Source organism: Dendrobates tinctorius, unplaced genomic scaffold, assembly GCF_039654945.1.
Source record: "Dendrobates tinctorius isolate UK_male_01 unplaced genomic scaffold, ASM3965494v1 ptg000107l, whole genome shotgun sequence".
Classification (NCBI taxonomy): domain Eukaryota; kingdom Metazoa; phylum Chordata; class Amphibia; order Anura; family Dendrobatidae; genus Dendrobates; species Dendrobates tinctorius.
The window spans coordinates 21,548,702-21,563,695 of record NW_027361775.1 but is presented as its reverse complement, the minus strand read 5'-3'; the positions used below and the strand labels follow the sequence as shown (position 1 = coordinate 21,563,695).

The 14,994-nt window shown below is 43.6% G+C and overlaps 1 protein-coding gene across 3 annotated transcripts in view; it reads left to right on the top strand.

The window, feature by feature from the left end:
- EIF4G1 (eukaryotic translation initiation factor 4 gamma 1) overlaps positions 1-14,752 on the top strand; it is a 139,007-nt gene extending 124,255 nt beyond the window's left edge. For all 3 annotated transcript variants that reach the window (XM_073589230.1, XM_073589229.1, XM_073589228.1), the window contains 12 exons: positions 4,645-4,744; positions 4,824-4,926; positions 5,780-6,027; positions 6,117-6,244; positions 6,319-6,491; positions 8,515-8,640; positions 8,746-8,827; positions 8,912-9,010; positions 9,135-9,269; positions 10,402-10,483; positions 10,581-10,721; positions 13,465-14,752. In XM_073589230.1, coding sequence (XP_073445331.1) covers positions 4,645-4,744; positions 4,824-4,926; positions 5,780-6,027; positions 6,117-6,244; positions 6,319-6,491; positions 8,515-8,640; positions 8,746-8,827; positions 8,912-9,010; positions 9,135-9,269; positions 10,402-10,483; positions 10,581-10,721; positions 13,465-13,655 — 1,608 coding nt within the window. In that variant the 3' untranslated portion in view covers positions 13,656-14,752. The remainder of the gene's footprint in view (positions 1-4,644; positions 4,745-4,823; positions 4,927-5,779; positions 6,028-6,116; positions 6,245-6,318; positions 6,492-8,514; positions 8,641-8,745; positions 8,828-8,911; positions 9,011-9,134; positions 9,270-10,401; positions 10,484-10,580; positions 10,722-13,464) is intronic.
- The last annotated feature ends 242 nt before the right edge of the window (positions 14,753-14,994 follow it).

Genomic DNA, 14,994 nt, shown 5'->3' with positions numbered 1-14,994 from the left:
AATTTTTCATGTGCACTAAAAGAAATTGAGAAATTTGACCGTTCATCAAAAATAACAGTGCAACAAGCGATTCCTCTGTATCCTGACATTGTCAGAGATGTTGCCCGAGTGGTTACTGCTTTGCCACCAACACAAGTTAGTGTAGAGAGGTTGTTCTCTGCTCTCAAAATAATTAGATCAGATTTGAGGGCATCCATGAAGGAGGATCTGACAGAGGCAATACTTTTTCTGAGGACAAATTTATAGATTTCTTATTAACTGCATAAAAGTGTTTATTGCATATTTACTTACAGTTTAGAAAAGTTTAGAAAAGTTATTTGCTATATTCTAATTGTATTCTAATGTAGTTTTTGCTCTAAGTGGTCTGATTACTTATATGATGGTGAGAAACTGAATAAGCACGATGTTTAATATTTTACAACAGTAAATTTGTTATGAATTGGCCATTTATGAAGGAGCCTGAGTCGGAGCCTGATAAAATCCACGAGTCGGTGTCGCAACTGTGGCTTACTGACTCCACAGCCCTGCTCTTAAGACGGTTTTATCCCTTCCGGACGGGGCATCTCTTAAAGATCCAACAGACAGGCAAATAGAATCGCTGGCTAAATCAATTTTTGAAGCATCTGGCACCTCTCTGCCCTATTTTCGCTTGCACCTGGGTGGCGAAAGTCATTTCAGCTTGGGCACAAATTCTTTGCAAAGGCACCTTTTAGGCAGCCCCTCAGGACGAACTGGCAGATCTAGCAGACCAAATTAATCATGCGGGTAAATACCTTTTGGCCGCCTCCTTAGATGCGGCCGGGTGTGTAGCAAGAGCTAACAGCAACATAGTAGCCATACGCCGTATTCTTTGGTTGAAGTCATGGAGTGCGGACACCACCTCCAAGAAGTCGCTCACCAACCTGGCTTTTCACGGTTCCAGGCTCTTTGTCGCCAAGCTGGATCAGATAATTTCTGATGCCACTGGTGGTAAAAGTACCTCCCTTCCCCAGTCTCGGCCTAGACGGTTTTTCAACAGAAAAGCTTATCGGCCGTTTAGGTCCTTTCGCCCCTTCACTTCCGCAGAAGGATCATCACAGCAGGACCGCCCCTCTGCCTCCAGAGAACGGAGAAAACCATCGTATAAACCCACTCCCCGCTGGAAATCAAGAGGCCAACCCTCCAAATCTTCAGTCAGGCTCCCGCTCTGGTAGATTTTCCTCAAAGTGACGGTTCACCCCCACCTGGAATCTCTTCCAGGGTGGGAGGCAGGCTGTCTTCTTTCATGGACGCTTGGCTGTCCGTGGTCGACGACACTTGGGTCAGGGAAATCATCATATCCCGATACAAAATCGAATTTTCTTCACCCCCCCCAAACAGTCGCTTCTTCCTGTCTCGACCCCCCCCCCCCCCCCCCCCAAGACAACAGTCCCAGACCCCCGGGTTCCTTCAGGCCGTCGCCTCCCTTCTTTCTGCCAGGGTTATCGTTCCCGTTCCTTCAAACGAATGGTTTTCAGGGTTCTTCTCGAATCTCTTCGTAGTCCCAAAAAAGACTGTTCCCTTCTCCCAATCTTGGACCTCAAGTTGCTCAATCGCCACTTGAAGTCTCTCTACTTCAAGATGGAGTCTCTGCGCTCGGTGATAGCTTCGCTGGAACCCGGAGAGTTCCTCTGCTCTGTGGACATACAGGATGCCTATCTTCACATCCCTGTTTGTTTGCAACATCAGAGATATCTCTGCTTTGCGATTCAGGAAAATCACTAACAGTTTACGACCCTTCCCTTCGGCCTAGCCTCCGCTCCCCGTGTCTTTACGAAGGTGATGGCAACAGTCATGGCCATTCTTCGCTCCAGGGGGATTATCTGGACGATCTGTTGATCAAGGGCTCGTCCCGCCAAGACTGTCTTCAAAGTCTCCAAATAACTCTGGATACCCTCGCCCGGCTCGGATGGATAGTCAACAAAGAGAGGTCCATCCTGCACCCTACTCAGCGTCTGACCTTTTTGGGCATGGAATTCGATACGAATCTAGTCCGGATGTTTCTTCCGAGGGACTAATTTTCAGCCCTTTACAAGGGAATCCTATCCCTAAAGCGGTCAAGGCCCATTCCCCTTCGGTCCTGCATGAGGGTCCTGGGGAAGATGATAGCTTCCATGGAAGCAGTGCCTCTCGCACAGTTTCACACTCGTCCTCTCCAGCTGTCCCTCCTTTCAGCCTGGGACAAGACCTCAGTTTCTCTGGATTGCCCCATACTCCTTCCTCTGAGTGAGGCAATCTCTGACTTTGTGGACAATACCAGCGTCAGTTCTACAGGGGAGGTCCTTTCTCCCGCCTCAGTGGCAAGTCATCACCACCGATGCCAGTCTTCTAGGATGGGGGCGGTTTTCCATCGGAAAACGGCCCAAGGGCGCAGGAACGCCCAGGAGACTCTTCTTCCCATCAACCTTCTGGAAATCAGAGCGATCTTCCTTGCCCTCCTCTGCTGGCAGCCTCTCCTCGTGGGCAAACCAGTCCGCATTCAATCGGACAACGCCACGGCTGTGGCATACATAAACCACCAGGGCGGTACTCACAGCAGGCAGGTAATGACAGAAATGGCAAAGATACTGCGTTGGGCAGAACGTTACGTTCTGGCGATCTCCGCCATTCACATTCCAGGGGTGGTAAATTGGGCAGCCGACTTCCTAAGTCACCAGGGCCTAGCGTCAGGCGAATGGTCTCTTCACCCCACAGTCTTCAATCAGATATGCCAGCGTTGGGGCACCCCGGACGTCGATCTCATGGTATCTCGGTTGAACCACAAAGTTTCTTGCTTCGTAGCCAGGTCCAGGGACCCTCTAGCCGTCGGTTGCGACGCCTTGGTAATTCCGTGGTCCCAGTTCCAACTTCCTTACCTTTTTCCTCCCCTTGCCCTGATCCCAAGTGTGGTCAAGAAAATAAAATCAGAAGGCATCCCAGTAATTCTGGTGGCTCCAGACTGGCCAAGACGACCTTGGTATGCGGAACTGGTGAATATGCTCGCGGACATCCCCTGGAGGCTTCCAGGCCGTCCAGATCTTCTCTCACAAGGCCCCCTTTACCACCAGAATTCTCAGTCTGATTTTAACGGCATGGCCATTGAGGCCGCGATTCTGAGAGAATCTGTTTTTTCCAACCAGGTCATTCAGACCATGATCAGAGCTAGAAAACCAGCCTCTTCCTGCAACCATAGGTACTGGAAGGCTTTTTTCCGTTGGTGCGACGATAACAATGTTTTTCCATCGTCTTTCTCCATTCCATCCATACTTGGCTTCCTCCAGTCCGGCTTAGATGCGGGCCTGTCCCTCAGTACCCACAAAGGCCAGGTATCGGCTCTGTCGATTCTTTTCCAGAGGGATCTGGCCCCCTTACCGCAAGTTAAGACCTTTCTCCAGGGCGTCGCCCATGTGGCTCCTCCTCATCATTCTCCAAATAGATCCGTGGGACCTCAATCTCGTTCTTGGCGCTCTCCAAAAGGCGCCGTTCGAGCCTATCCAGGACATTCCTCTTTCCCTTCTCTCATGGAAGGTAACGTTCCTGATCGCCATTACATCCATTAGGAGAGTTTCTGAGCTGGCAGCTTTATCCTGTCGTTCCCCGTACCTAATCCTCCATCAGGATAAGGTCGTTCTCAGGCCAGTTAGGTGGTATCCCCTTTCCACAATAATGAGGATATCGTCCTTCCCTCTTTTTGCCCTGCGCCTGCTCACCCTCTGGAAAAGTCGCTCCACAAACTGGATGTAGTGAGAGCCTTGCTTGTCTATCTTGTCAGGACCGCTTCTCTTCATCAGTCCGATTCCCTGCTTGTCATCTCTGAAGGTCGCCGGAAAGGGCTGCCGGCAACCAAATCCACAATCACTCGCTGGATTCGTTCTACCATTCTGGAAGCTTACCGCCTTCAGGAAAAACGGCCCCCTCCGGGAGTGAGAATCCACTCCACCCGGGCTGTAGGGGCTTCTTGGGCTGTTCGACACCAGGCTTCGGCTTTACAACTTTGCAGGGCCGCGACCTGGTCGTCTTCCACACGTTTGCGAGGTTCTACAGGGTTTATACCCAGGCCTCGTCTGATGCAGCTTTTGGTAGGAATGTTCTGCAGGCGGCGGTAGCACATCGACCGACCTAAGCCCTTCTCGTTCCTTTATTACTGTTCCCTCCCTCGGGACTGCTTTTGAACATCCCATGGTAATCTGTGTCCCCCAATGAAGCGATAAAGAAAGAGGGGATTTTTGGGTTCTTACCGTAAAATCTCTTTCTTGGAGCCTTCATTGGGGGACACAGCACCCTCCCTGTTCAAGTTGTGCCGTGTTGGGTCTTCGAGTCCCTTGTTGGGTTGGTACATATTTTGAGAGTTTTTGGTTGTTCCTCCTACTGCTTTCTCACCAACTGAGGTACTTGGTGCCTGTCGGTGGGTGTATACTGCCGGGGAGGAGCTAATTTTCCTTTTTTGCGTAGTGTCAGTCTCCTAGCAGCAGCATACACCCATGGTAATCTGTGTCCCCCCCAATGAAGGCTCTAAGAAAGAGATTTAACGGTAAGAACCCAAAAATCCCTCTCTCTGCTTTTAAAATTTGACATTTGTACACTAGATCTACTTGTATACATGCATGTATACGCTGTATATTAAATGTAGCACTTTTTCCCCAATAGCTTGGTGCCATTGATTCTAATCAATTACTGGCACCTGGAGGTCGTTTGAGTTGGGGAAAAGGGAGCAGTGGAGGAACTGGAGCAAAACCTCCTGAATCTGGTAAGTCATTATTATGCTGTTATGTGAGGAATGGCCGTCCTTTTATAAGCATCTTGTAATTCTGAAACTTTTCATCTAGCACCAGAATCTGGCCGGCCGGCAACCAGTACTCTGAATAGGTTCTCTGCCCTGCAGCAGTCTGCATCTGCCGAAAGCCAGGACTCTAGACGAGCCGTGCAGAGGTGAGTGGATGTGTCTGGTTGTACCACATCAAAACTCTTATGACAATGTGCTGATTTTTTTTTTTGCTGCTTTTCAGACATGATCACAGAGCTGCCAGCGCATTTAATACTCCTGTCTGTACTTATTTGTAAATAAATTATATATATATATATATATATATATATATATATATATATATATATATATATATATATAGTTGAGTATGTGTGTATATATCAAGCCACACCTACTCCGCAAAACCACAGGGGAAGAGCCCCTGTTCCAGGGACACGCGACAACAGTTATGACACACAGCTTGGCCTCACATACATTGCACACACAGATCTGCTGCAGGGACCCTCTGATCCCATGTATACTTCCCCCAGAGAGGGGATATAAGACCCTGCTCTGTGACACGAGCTGACACTTCTAACCCAACACCAGCACAGCCCTGCGTCTGACTCTTCCTCCCAAACATGTGACTGGTCACATGGTCGTGCCTTCCTCACAGGTCCTTTAGCTGCCCAGGATCTTGCATCTACCAAGAGTTCAGGCAGGGAAGAGAGGAAAAAAGCAGAGACTGTGTAAAAAAGACCATGAGGTGCAGGAGGAGGCTGTGTAAAAGGAAGGACCATGAGGTGCAGGAGGAATAAGGCCTCTTAACTGCCGCTGTTATTTGTTATAACTAACCACAGTTAGTTACTATGCCCGGGCAACGCCGGGCTCTTCAGCTAGTGCTGTATATTCTCAAACTGGAAAAAACTTTTATTTAACCAGAAGATTGTAATATGAAATGGTTTGACAGTGACTATAAATGCTGATGACTGTCTGTTACAATATGCTGAAAAGAACATCCTCCCTTCTCCTCTGCAGAGGAAGCTCAAGCCGTGACCGCGCTGACAAGGACAGGGGAGACAGATTTGAGAGACCCGAGAGGTTTGACAAAGGGGATCTTTTTGAGCGCTCTGGCCGCCCAGATCGGGCCAGGACTGTAATAACAAAGAGGAGCTTTAGCAAAGAGACAGAAGACCACAGCCGAGAGCGACAGAGGCAGATTCCACAGGAAGCCGTGAGGAAAGTAGCAAGTATGACTGAACCAAGGGATCGCAGCAAGGACAGCAGTAAGTGTTTTGGCAGTGTGCGACACTCCTTAATTCTATCTTACCTTTTTGTGCACTGTTTTCATACTTTTTACTCCCTTACTTTTCAGTTAAACTTGATCCCCCAACATCAGCTGCTGCCCCAATTGCAACCTCCAAACCTGCCTTGTCAGAGGAAGAATTGGAGAAGAAATCCAAATCTATCATTGAAGAGTATCTACATATTAATGATATGAAGGTGAGGCACCTTTTCAGGAGTTGTAGATCTGCAGCTCTGCTTGTCATTTCTCTGACAGTTTTCTGTCTCTGCAGGAGGCGCTTCAATGTGTGCAAGAGCTTAACAGCCCATCGCTGTTGTTCATCTTTGTACGAAACAGCATTGAGTCTACGTTGGAGAGAAGCACCATTGCCAGGGAACACATGGGTCTTCTATTGTTCTCGCTGGTGAAGACTAGCGTACTAACTAAGGAACAGTATTACAAGGGGTATTTTATCATTTTTATTTATAAGTGTTTTTTGGCATTAATCGCAGTGTGAATATGAGTGGAAGATTATACACATCTAGATTGTACCTAATGGTATGACTTCCATGGTCACTGCAGAAGGAATATGTCCTATAGACATTTACCAAAATTTGTGCTATTGTTTACTGTTCTTAACCCCTTTACCACCTAAAACGTATAGGTACGACCAAGGTTGGCTCCCCCTGTTTGCTGCGGGCTCAGGCAGTGAGCTCACTGCTTTTCTGGCACGTGTCAGTTGATTTCATCAGCTGACTTGTTCCCCTAACAGCCGCGGATGGAAGCGCGATCCACCCACGGCTGTTTACATATTAAATGCTGTTGACAGCGTTATGTAACATGCTCACCCTGGAAACACGTCAGAACCCTGTGTATCAGTGCCCGCGTCACATGACCCCAGGTCACTGATGGGTTGGCATGACAACTCTGGGTCTGCAGGAGACACCTGTGGTTGTCATTTCCAGATAGCTGTGAGCTTTTCTGCTGTGCTTAGCGGTCGGCGCTCATAGCAAGTGAGCTTTTCTGCTACACAGAACAGGACTGAATGATCGCAGCTTCTAGTCTCCTGAAGCAAGTGTAAATAAAAAAAAAAAATTAAATCTAAATGTTGAAATCACCACCATTCAGAATAAAGCAATAATAAAAAATTACATATTTGGTATCACCACTTTCAGAATCTCCCGATCTATCAATATATAAGAATTGATCCAGTCTGTAAATGGCGTAACAAGAAAAAAAAAATCAAAATGCCAGAATTAAGGTTTTTTCGTCGCCGCAACATTGCATTAAAATGCAATAACATGCAATCAAAGGATCGTATCCACACCAAAATGGCATCAATAAAAACATCAACCCGGCACACACAAAATAATCCCTCAACCAGCCCCATATAACAAAAATAAAGTCTCATAAAAATGGCAACCTTTTCTATTTTTTTTTTCACCACTTAAATAAAAAAGAACCTATACATGTTTTGAATCTACAAACTCGTAATGGCCTGGAGAATCATAATGGCAGGTCAGTTTTACTATTTAGAGAACATGGTCAAAAAGCAATTGTGGGATTGCACTTTTTTTTTTTTTGCAATTTCACCGCACTTGGAATTTTTTTCCCCGTTTTCTAGTACTCTATATGGCAAAACAAATGATGTCGTTCAAAAGTACAACTCGTCCTGCAAAAAACAAGCCCCCACATAGCCACATTGACTGAAAAATAATAGTTACGGCTCTGGGAATAAGGGTAGCAAATAACGAAAATGCAAAACTGAAAAACCCAAGGCGGTGAAGGGTTTAAAAACAGAGGGTCTGCATGCACATTAGTCAAGTACATTGTTTGGCTGTCTCTGTCCATTAGGTAATGTATCCATGTGGGTGACCATCACTATTTAAAAAGAAGGGCACCTAACTCCTATTGAGACTACTGGGGGTCCCAGCGATTATACAATTATGACCTAATCTTGCACATGGGTTATAATTGTTGTTCATGGTCCCTCCTCTTTGAAAGGAAACTATCAGCAGGGTTTTGCTCTTTAGTCTGTGAGCAGCATAGAGAGCCTGATTTCATTTGCTCAGCAGCTTGCTGTAGTTTTAATACAATTAGTGTTTTATCAAGATTATCACTGCAGCACTAAAGCTAATCTGTGTAACTCCGCCCCATCCTTTGGCTGCTTGTTGACATTGCACAGTGTACACAGGAAGCTGCCAATCGGGTGTGGGCGCAGTTATACAGAGCTCAGGGTTTTGACCACTGCTACATCTACAGCAGGTAAAACAGGGATTCTAGCCTAACTACATCAAGCAGCCCAGTAAGTGATACATGGCTGCAATCAGGGTCTCTGTCCTTATGTCGTGTTGCTCTCAGATTCCATAGCAACAACCTGCTGACAGATTCCTTTTAGGGCAGCTTGTTCATTGTTCACTTCCTTTACATTTGTTATATTTGTAGAATTTTGTGCTTGTGTATTTATCAAATTGTTCTCATGTCACAGAGTCCTAGAAGTACTTGAAGTCGCTGAAGATATGGAGATAGACATCCCTCATATCTGGCTGTACTTAGCCGAACTCATCAGTCCAGTCTTGACGGAGGGAGGAATCCCAATGGGAGAGTTGTTTAGGTAATGTGCAGATTCACTTTGTTGGATGTTGCTAAAGACTATTGTAGACTTTTTTTTTTTTTGGTCTGGTGTGGATATTATAATAAAGGTTTTTTGTATTTTTAGAGAGTTGACAAAACCTTTAGTTGCCATTGGGAAGGCTGGTATGCTGCTAGCAGAAATCCTTGGTTTGCAGTGTAAAGGAATGGTGAGTTTTCTGCCACTAAATTTGTCAGACTATTAGATCTCCCGAACTGTTCAGACTCTTGTAACCACCTTGTTTCCGTTTCAGTCCCATAAGAAAGCTGGTGCCCTGTGGCAGGAATCAGGACTAAGCTGGAATGAGTTCTTGTCAAAAGATGAGGATCTGAACAAGTTTATCAGTGACAATGTAAGGCTGTAGAAAAACCAGCCCTCCTAAATCTCCACTTATCCATGTGTTTCCTGTTTGCCATGGCATCTGTAAGCTATGGATTAAGGAACAGAGTTCTTACTTTGTTTTTTCTCATTTGCAGAAACTTGAATACACATTAGGAGACGAGTCCGATACGCCCAGTAAGAAGGACATCTCCCCAGCCGAGCTGGAAAAAATGCTCACTAAACTATTAAAAGAGAACTGTAGTAACCAGAAGATATTTGACTGGATAGAAGTAAGAATAATGGGAGAGAAGCTATTTTGCCTTTTTTTTTAAAAAAAATTCTAAACCTATAACATCAGTTTTCTTATTGTGTAAAGAAATTCTCTGGGAAATCCCAACATGTTATTAGACATGAGCTGGACTTATTTAGACACAACCAGTCCCATTCTAACATGAGTAAAGCTAACCGTAATAATGTCACGCCATACGGTCTATACTGTCTGTACGTCAGAAACAGATCTGTGGTATATCCGATGCAAATGGACCCTATTGATTATTGTGGAGTCCATCTGGGTTCTGTTATGTCAGCAGAATGTAGGAGACCATACTTCAATGTTCAATTACAAATGTGAAAGGATTTGTTTCACTTTTTACAATAGACCATTAAAAATGCTGTTTCCTCCCCCCTTCTATTTAAATTATTGATGATTAGATGTTAATGACCATATCCACTGGGAACCCACACGAAGCCCCTCTCAAGTAGAAGTATCAGCCCCAATTTCTCTTCATAAGTTCCATTAAGTTTCCGTATGCAGAACAAAAAAGTGCAGCATGCAAAACCTTAGTTCCAAAGCTGACACTTAAGGCCCCGTTACACACAGCGAGATTGCTGATTTTGTGACACATCAGCGATCTCTCCAGCGATCTCGCTGTGTGTGACATGGATCGCTGATCGTGCTGGATCGTCCCGGGCCTTTCTTCATCGCTGGTCTCCCGCTGGCCAGCGCGCATCGCTCTTAGAACCTCGATGTTTACGTTGGATACCAGCTTGCTCGCTGGTCCTGATCGCTGGAGGGGCTGTCTATGTGACAGCTCACCAGCGATCAGCCTAACCTGTCCCAGCGATCCCATCATGTCAGTTCGTTGGTGGGATCGCTGGGACATCGTTATGTGTAACGGGGCCTTTAGCCGAAACCAGACAGACTCCATAATAAATGGGGCTCCCCTTTGCATTAGTTAAGCAATTCATCCATTTTTTAAATTAGTTCCATTTCTCTAATGAAATCCAATTAAAATTGTGAGAACGAGGAGGGGGCAAGTACTTAGTTCACTTCTGCATCTGATTATAAACTGATTTATAAAATGATTTCTTATGAAGCTGTCTGATGCCTTGGATAACCATTTTACTCCTCTGTTCCCACAGGCCAACTTGACGGATCAACAGTTGTGCTCAAATACATTTGTCAGAACGCTCATGGGTTCTGTTTGCAACTCGGCCATTATCTGTAAGTGTGGGATCTTTAAATGTTTAATTCTTTTGTTTTACAGACATTTAGTAGTAGCTTCTCAAACTGACTGACTTTTTTTAATTTTTTTTTTTAGTTGAGAATCCTTGCAGAGTAGATGTCAACGTGATCCACACCAGAGCTAAGCTGCTTCAAAAATATCTTAACAATGAAACCAAGGAACTACAAGCTCTGTACGCCTTGCAGGCTCTTGTTGTGAAGCTTGATCAGCCCCCTAGTAAGTATCTTTATTTCTTTTATTAGGATGTGGGATTGGTTAGGTGGCAGGTATAGATGTGAAAGTGCTAACATTAACCTGTGATTGGTAGCATCAGAAAACATATTGGACATGCAGCATTAAGTTCTTGACCCCACATAGGAAACTGTACAGATAGGAGCATATTAAACAGGTACCAACAAACTGCAGGATTCAGCTTGACTTGCTCTTTGTAGTGTACAGTCGCTGATGATTGGTGAGGAAGGGGGAGATCAGAAAAGCACTTGGAAGGAGTTTGTCCCAAATCAATTTCTGAATTTTAGAATAGTTCACAAAAATTTGGTGTTTTTTCTCTTGGATATTTGTGTATTCATAGACAAACCTGTTATTCCTTTCACGACCTTTAAATTAGCCATATGTCATGGTCGATTAGTGCTTTCCGACCTTTGACGTATGGTTACATCATGGTGATCACGCGAAGCACAGGAGCATGTGCTCACACGATCGCCTTCTGGAGCTTGGCTTAAGTTGAAGGGACCTGGCTCTGACGGCCAGGAGCGGGTAACGTCCTCAAAAGAGTCTGATCATTGCTGTGGCAATCCATGGTCATCATGACAAATTCCTGTCCGCCAGCTACGGTAAGCCTGTTGGACCATTCCAGGAGCTTGTTATAAGAGGCTTCTGTCAATGCAGGACTGACAAGTGTAATGCATTGCCAGCGATCAGAGTATAAAAAAAAAAATGCAGTTGCCTAGAGGGAGTAAGTAAAAAAAAATAACATTTAAAAAAAATTAATCACAAAATAAACTTTTTTCTTAAATATTGTACGAATATACACATAAGTACACATTTAATCTTGCCGTGTCTAGAAGGACTCTACCTATAAAACTGTCACTGTTTAATCCTTTCAGTGATCACCGTAAAAAAATCAAATAAAAAAGTGGCAACAAACTATGCATTTTCATCATTCTGCTGAACAAAAAGTGGATTTAAATGCGATCAAAAAGTCTAATTGAAATAAAATGGTATTTGAGAACGACATCTTGTCTGACAAAAAAACAAGCTGCCATACAGCTCCCATCAGTGAAAAAATAAAGTTATAGGTCTCAGAATAAAGGGATGCAAAATAGTTTTTACCATGTAAAAGTGTCAAAACATAAAGAAAGGATCTTAACTGTGGTAACGCTGTAAAGTACGGATCCTGAGAATAAAGCGGTTTTATTAATTTTACCACAGTGAAAAAAAGATTCTTGAATTGCTGAATTTTGTTCATTCTGCCTCCCAAAAATAGCAATGGCATAGAAAGCGATCAAAAAAATGTTGTGCCCGAAAATATTACCAATAAAAACGTCAACTCGTCCCGCAAAATAACAAGTCTGTCGACAGAAACACAGAAAAATTATAGCTCTCAAAATATGGAGATGCAAAAACTTGTTTTTGCAATAAAAAGCATCTTAGTGGGTGACAGCAGCCATAAAAACGTGATATAAATCTGGTATCCCTGTAATCGCACTGACCCAAAGAATAGTCATCTAATCACTTATACCACACGAAGAACGGCGTGTACAATAAATAAAACAAATTCTTCACCTGCTGTTGATTTTTTTTCATTCTTCCTCCCAAAGATTACACTAAGGCTCGGCTCACATTCTGTGCTCTGCACTGAGCGCTTACTGGGGTTTCCCTGAGATGCGTGATTCGGATGGAAACCTCGGCACCGCTTTGGGCATTGAGAGTCTGGTGTCAGCTGTGATGTTTGCTGAACACCCGGCGGTGATCGCGCCCACATGAGGGATCGCCATTACGTACATAGACTTCATTGGTCAGGAAGTGCTTCCCTTCCATGACGTGTGTTGGTGTGTACATATACTTCAAATATCCTGAAGGAGTTGAAGCACCACTCCAGCGTTTAATTTCAGTTCTGGAGTGGTGCTTCTAATCTAAGGTCCCTGCCCCTAATCTTATACTTGCCCTCCACCATTACACTTTCACCTTCTATCGTTACCGCTAGCTTCTATTGGTCTGCAGCAGTTTGTGACCCGCCACATTGCCCTAGTGTTTGCTTGAATGAGCCAAAGGTCTATTTTCTTTTTTTCTTTGAAACCGTCTTTATTGAGCAATCGACCTAAAATAAAAAAAATTGTACAAAAGCATCAGAAAAAGATCTGATAAGTAAGAATTTTACAGTACTTTGACCATTAGTGTTATAACCAGTTTCCCCTCCCTCCCAGGGCATACATCTGCATTTTCAAAAAATAACTTTAATCCAGCTTAACTGGAGTTCTGCCATCAATCTGCTCTCTCATGTACCAATCAGTGAATTGGAAGCGGTCATGAATCGCCTGGCATATAGATTGTATCTTGAGTATTAATGAAAGAAGACCATGTAAGAAAAAACCTAAAGGTCTATTTTCAATGCAAAGTTTGAGCTCCTCGTTCTGGCTTTCATAGACTTGCATTAAGAGCTTGTGACCGTTACTTTTGACTTGTGCAAAAGTTGCAGTCAGAAGATGGTGCCGTGGGACTATAGCGGCGCCAGTAGAAGGTGAATATGGCAGTGGGTAAATACAAGGCAAGGCCCTTGCAATAAAAGCACCATGCCAGTGCTGAGTGTGGTGCAAGGCGAATTTCGGTACAGGGCTGGAGGATGTGATGTCGTTATATAATTGAGTGACCTATTAAAAAAAGAAACATGTAGTAAAAGAGCGGTTAACTGCGTTTTACATTTGTGTAATGTACTAACTAGTGTTGTGCTCTCTCTTAGACCTCTTAAGGATGTTCTTTGATGCGTTATATGATGAGGATGTGATAAAGGAAGAACCATTTTACAAGTGGGAATCTAGCAAGGACCCATTGGAGCAGCAAGGCAAAGGTGTCGCCCTAAAATCAGTAACAGCCTTCTTCACATGGTTGCGAGAAGCAGAGGATGAATCCGACACTGATCACAAGGACTAGAAATTCGCCTTTAAGCTTGCTCTCAATTTCTTTGGGGCTTCCAGTTTTTATTTTATATTTTCCTTTTTTTTTTTTTTTTTTTTCTCCCCCCAGCAGACTTTTAACAAAGAAACACATGAATCCCAATGATTTTGCATTTGTGAGAATGTATTGACTCTTTGCTGAATGATAAAGCCTGACAGAGGGTGGGAGGTAGCCTGGCACGAAGGCATTGACGGTCAAAGCACCTGGTATTTGCAGGCAGTTGGTAGAACGATGCCTTGGCCACACGGGCAGTCGGCAATGGTTGTTTTATTTTTTTTTCTGTTAATGCAACAATCTCTTGGGGTTTCACTTAGTAAGAATACAGAATACTTGAGGTATTTTGGGACTGCTGAAAGAAGGGTGGAAAGCTGTGTTCCTCTTTCTGTCCCCTCTACATCACGTAAGTGGGGTAGGGGGGCATAGGCAGTCCTTTCACTTGTGCAGACTTTTTTTTTTGTTTTTCCTCCTCCCTTTTCCTGAAGAGCAGTTGGAGCCTTCATGCTTCAGTGGGACGGAGCACTTGAGCTTCTCTATTGCTCTTTATGGCTGAAATATAGATATATAAATATATATATATAAATATATATAATTATTACAAATTGTTTTTGGTTTGAAGATGGCAGCAAGCCATTTTTGAATCGTGTGTTTTGTTCTCCAGCGCATACTGGGGTTCAGGACACTGACCGAATAATTTTTTTTTTTTTTTCTTTTCAATAAAACAATGAACTTCTAATTGATTTGTAATAATTCATTGATTTTTTTTTTTTTTTTTCTTTTTTTATCAGATCTCCCTTCTGAGTGGAGTAGATCATTTTATTTCTATTCAGATCACCACGTTTTGAAAAGAGGCGACTCTCAACCCTAGCAAATTCTGTATTTATAGAGAAAGCAAAGCCTTTTGGTTATTTGTCCTTCCAAATGTTTTGGAGGTTCTTGTAATTATTAAACCAAGTAAGAATGAAATTTGTAAATACTTTTTGCTTTCTTTATTAAGTATTTAATGATTCTGACATACAAAACTTCCCCAGAACCTCTTTTCACAGAAACTGGAAATAAATGAGAACCTTACATAATGTGTCCTGTATTTCTGTATGCTAAATAGGCCTCGGACTCCCATATTAGTACATGGATCCCCACTTTATGGAGTGTTAAAGTCGTCAAGTTCTATTATTTTTATTTTTTTTTTTTTACTGCTACCAATAGTTCAATTATGATTTCATGGAGCCTTGGTTCAGGAGAAATGAAGGCGTTTGTTTGAAATATTAGATCTAACATGCATTTTGAGGTTAAATGGAGAAGGATACTTGTGTTACTT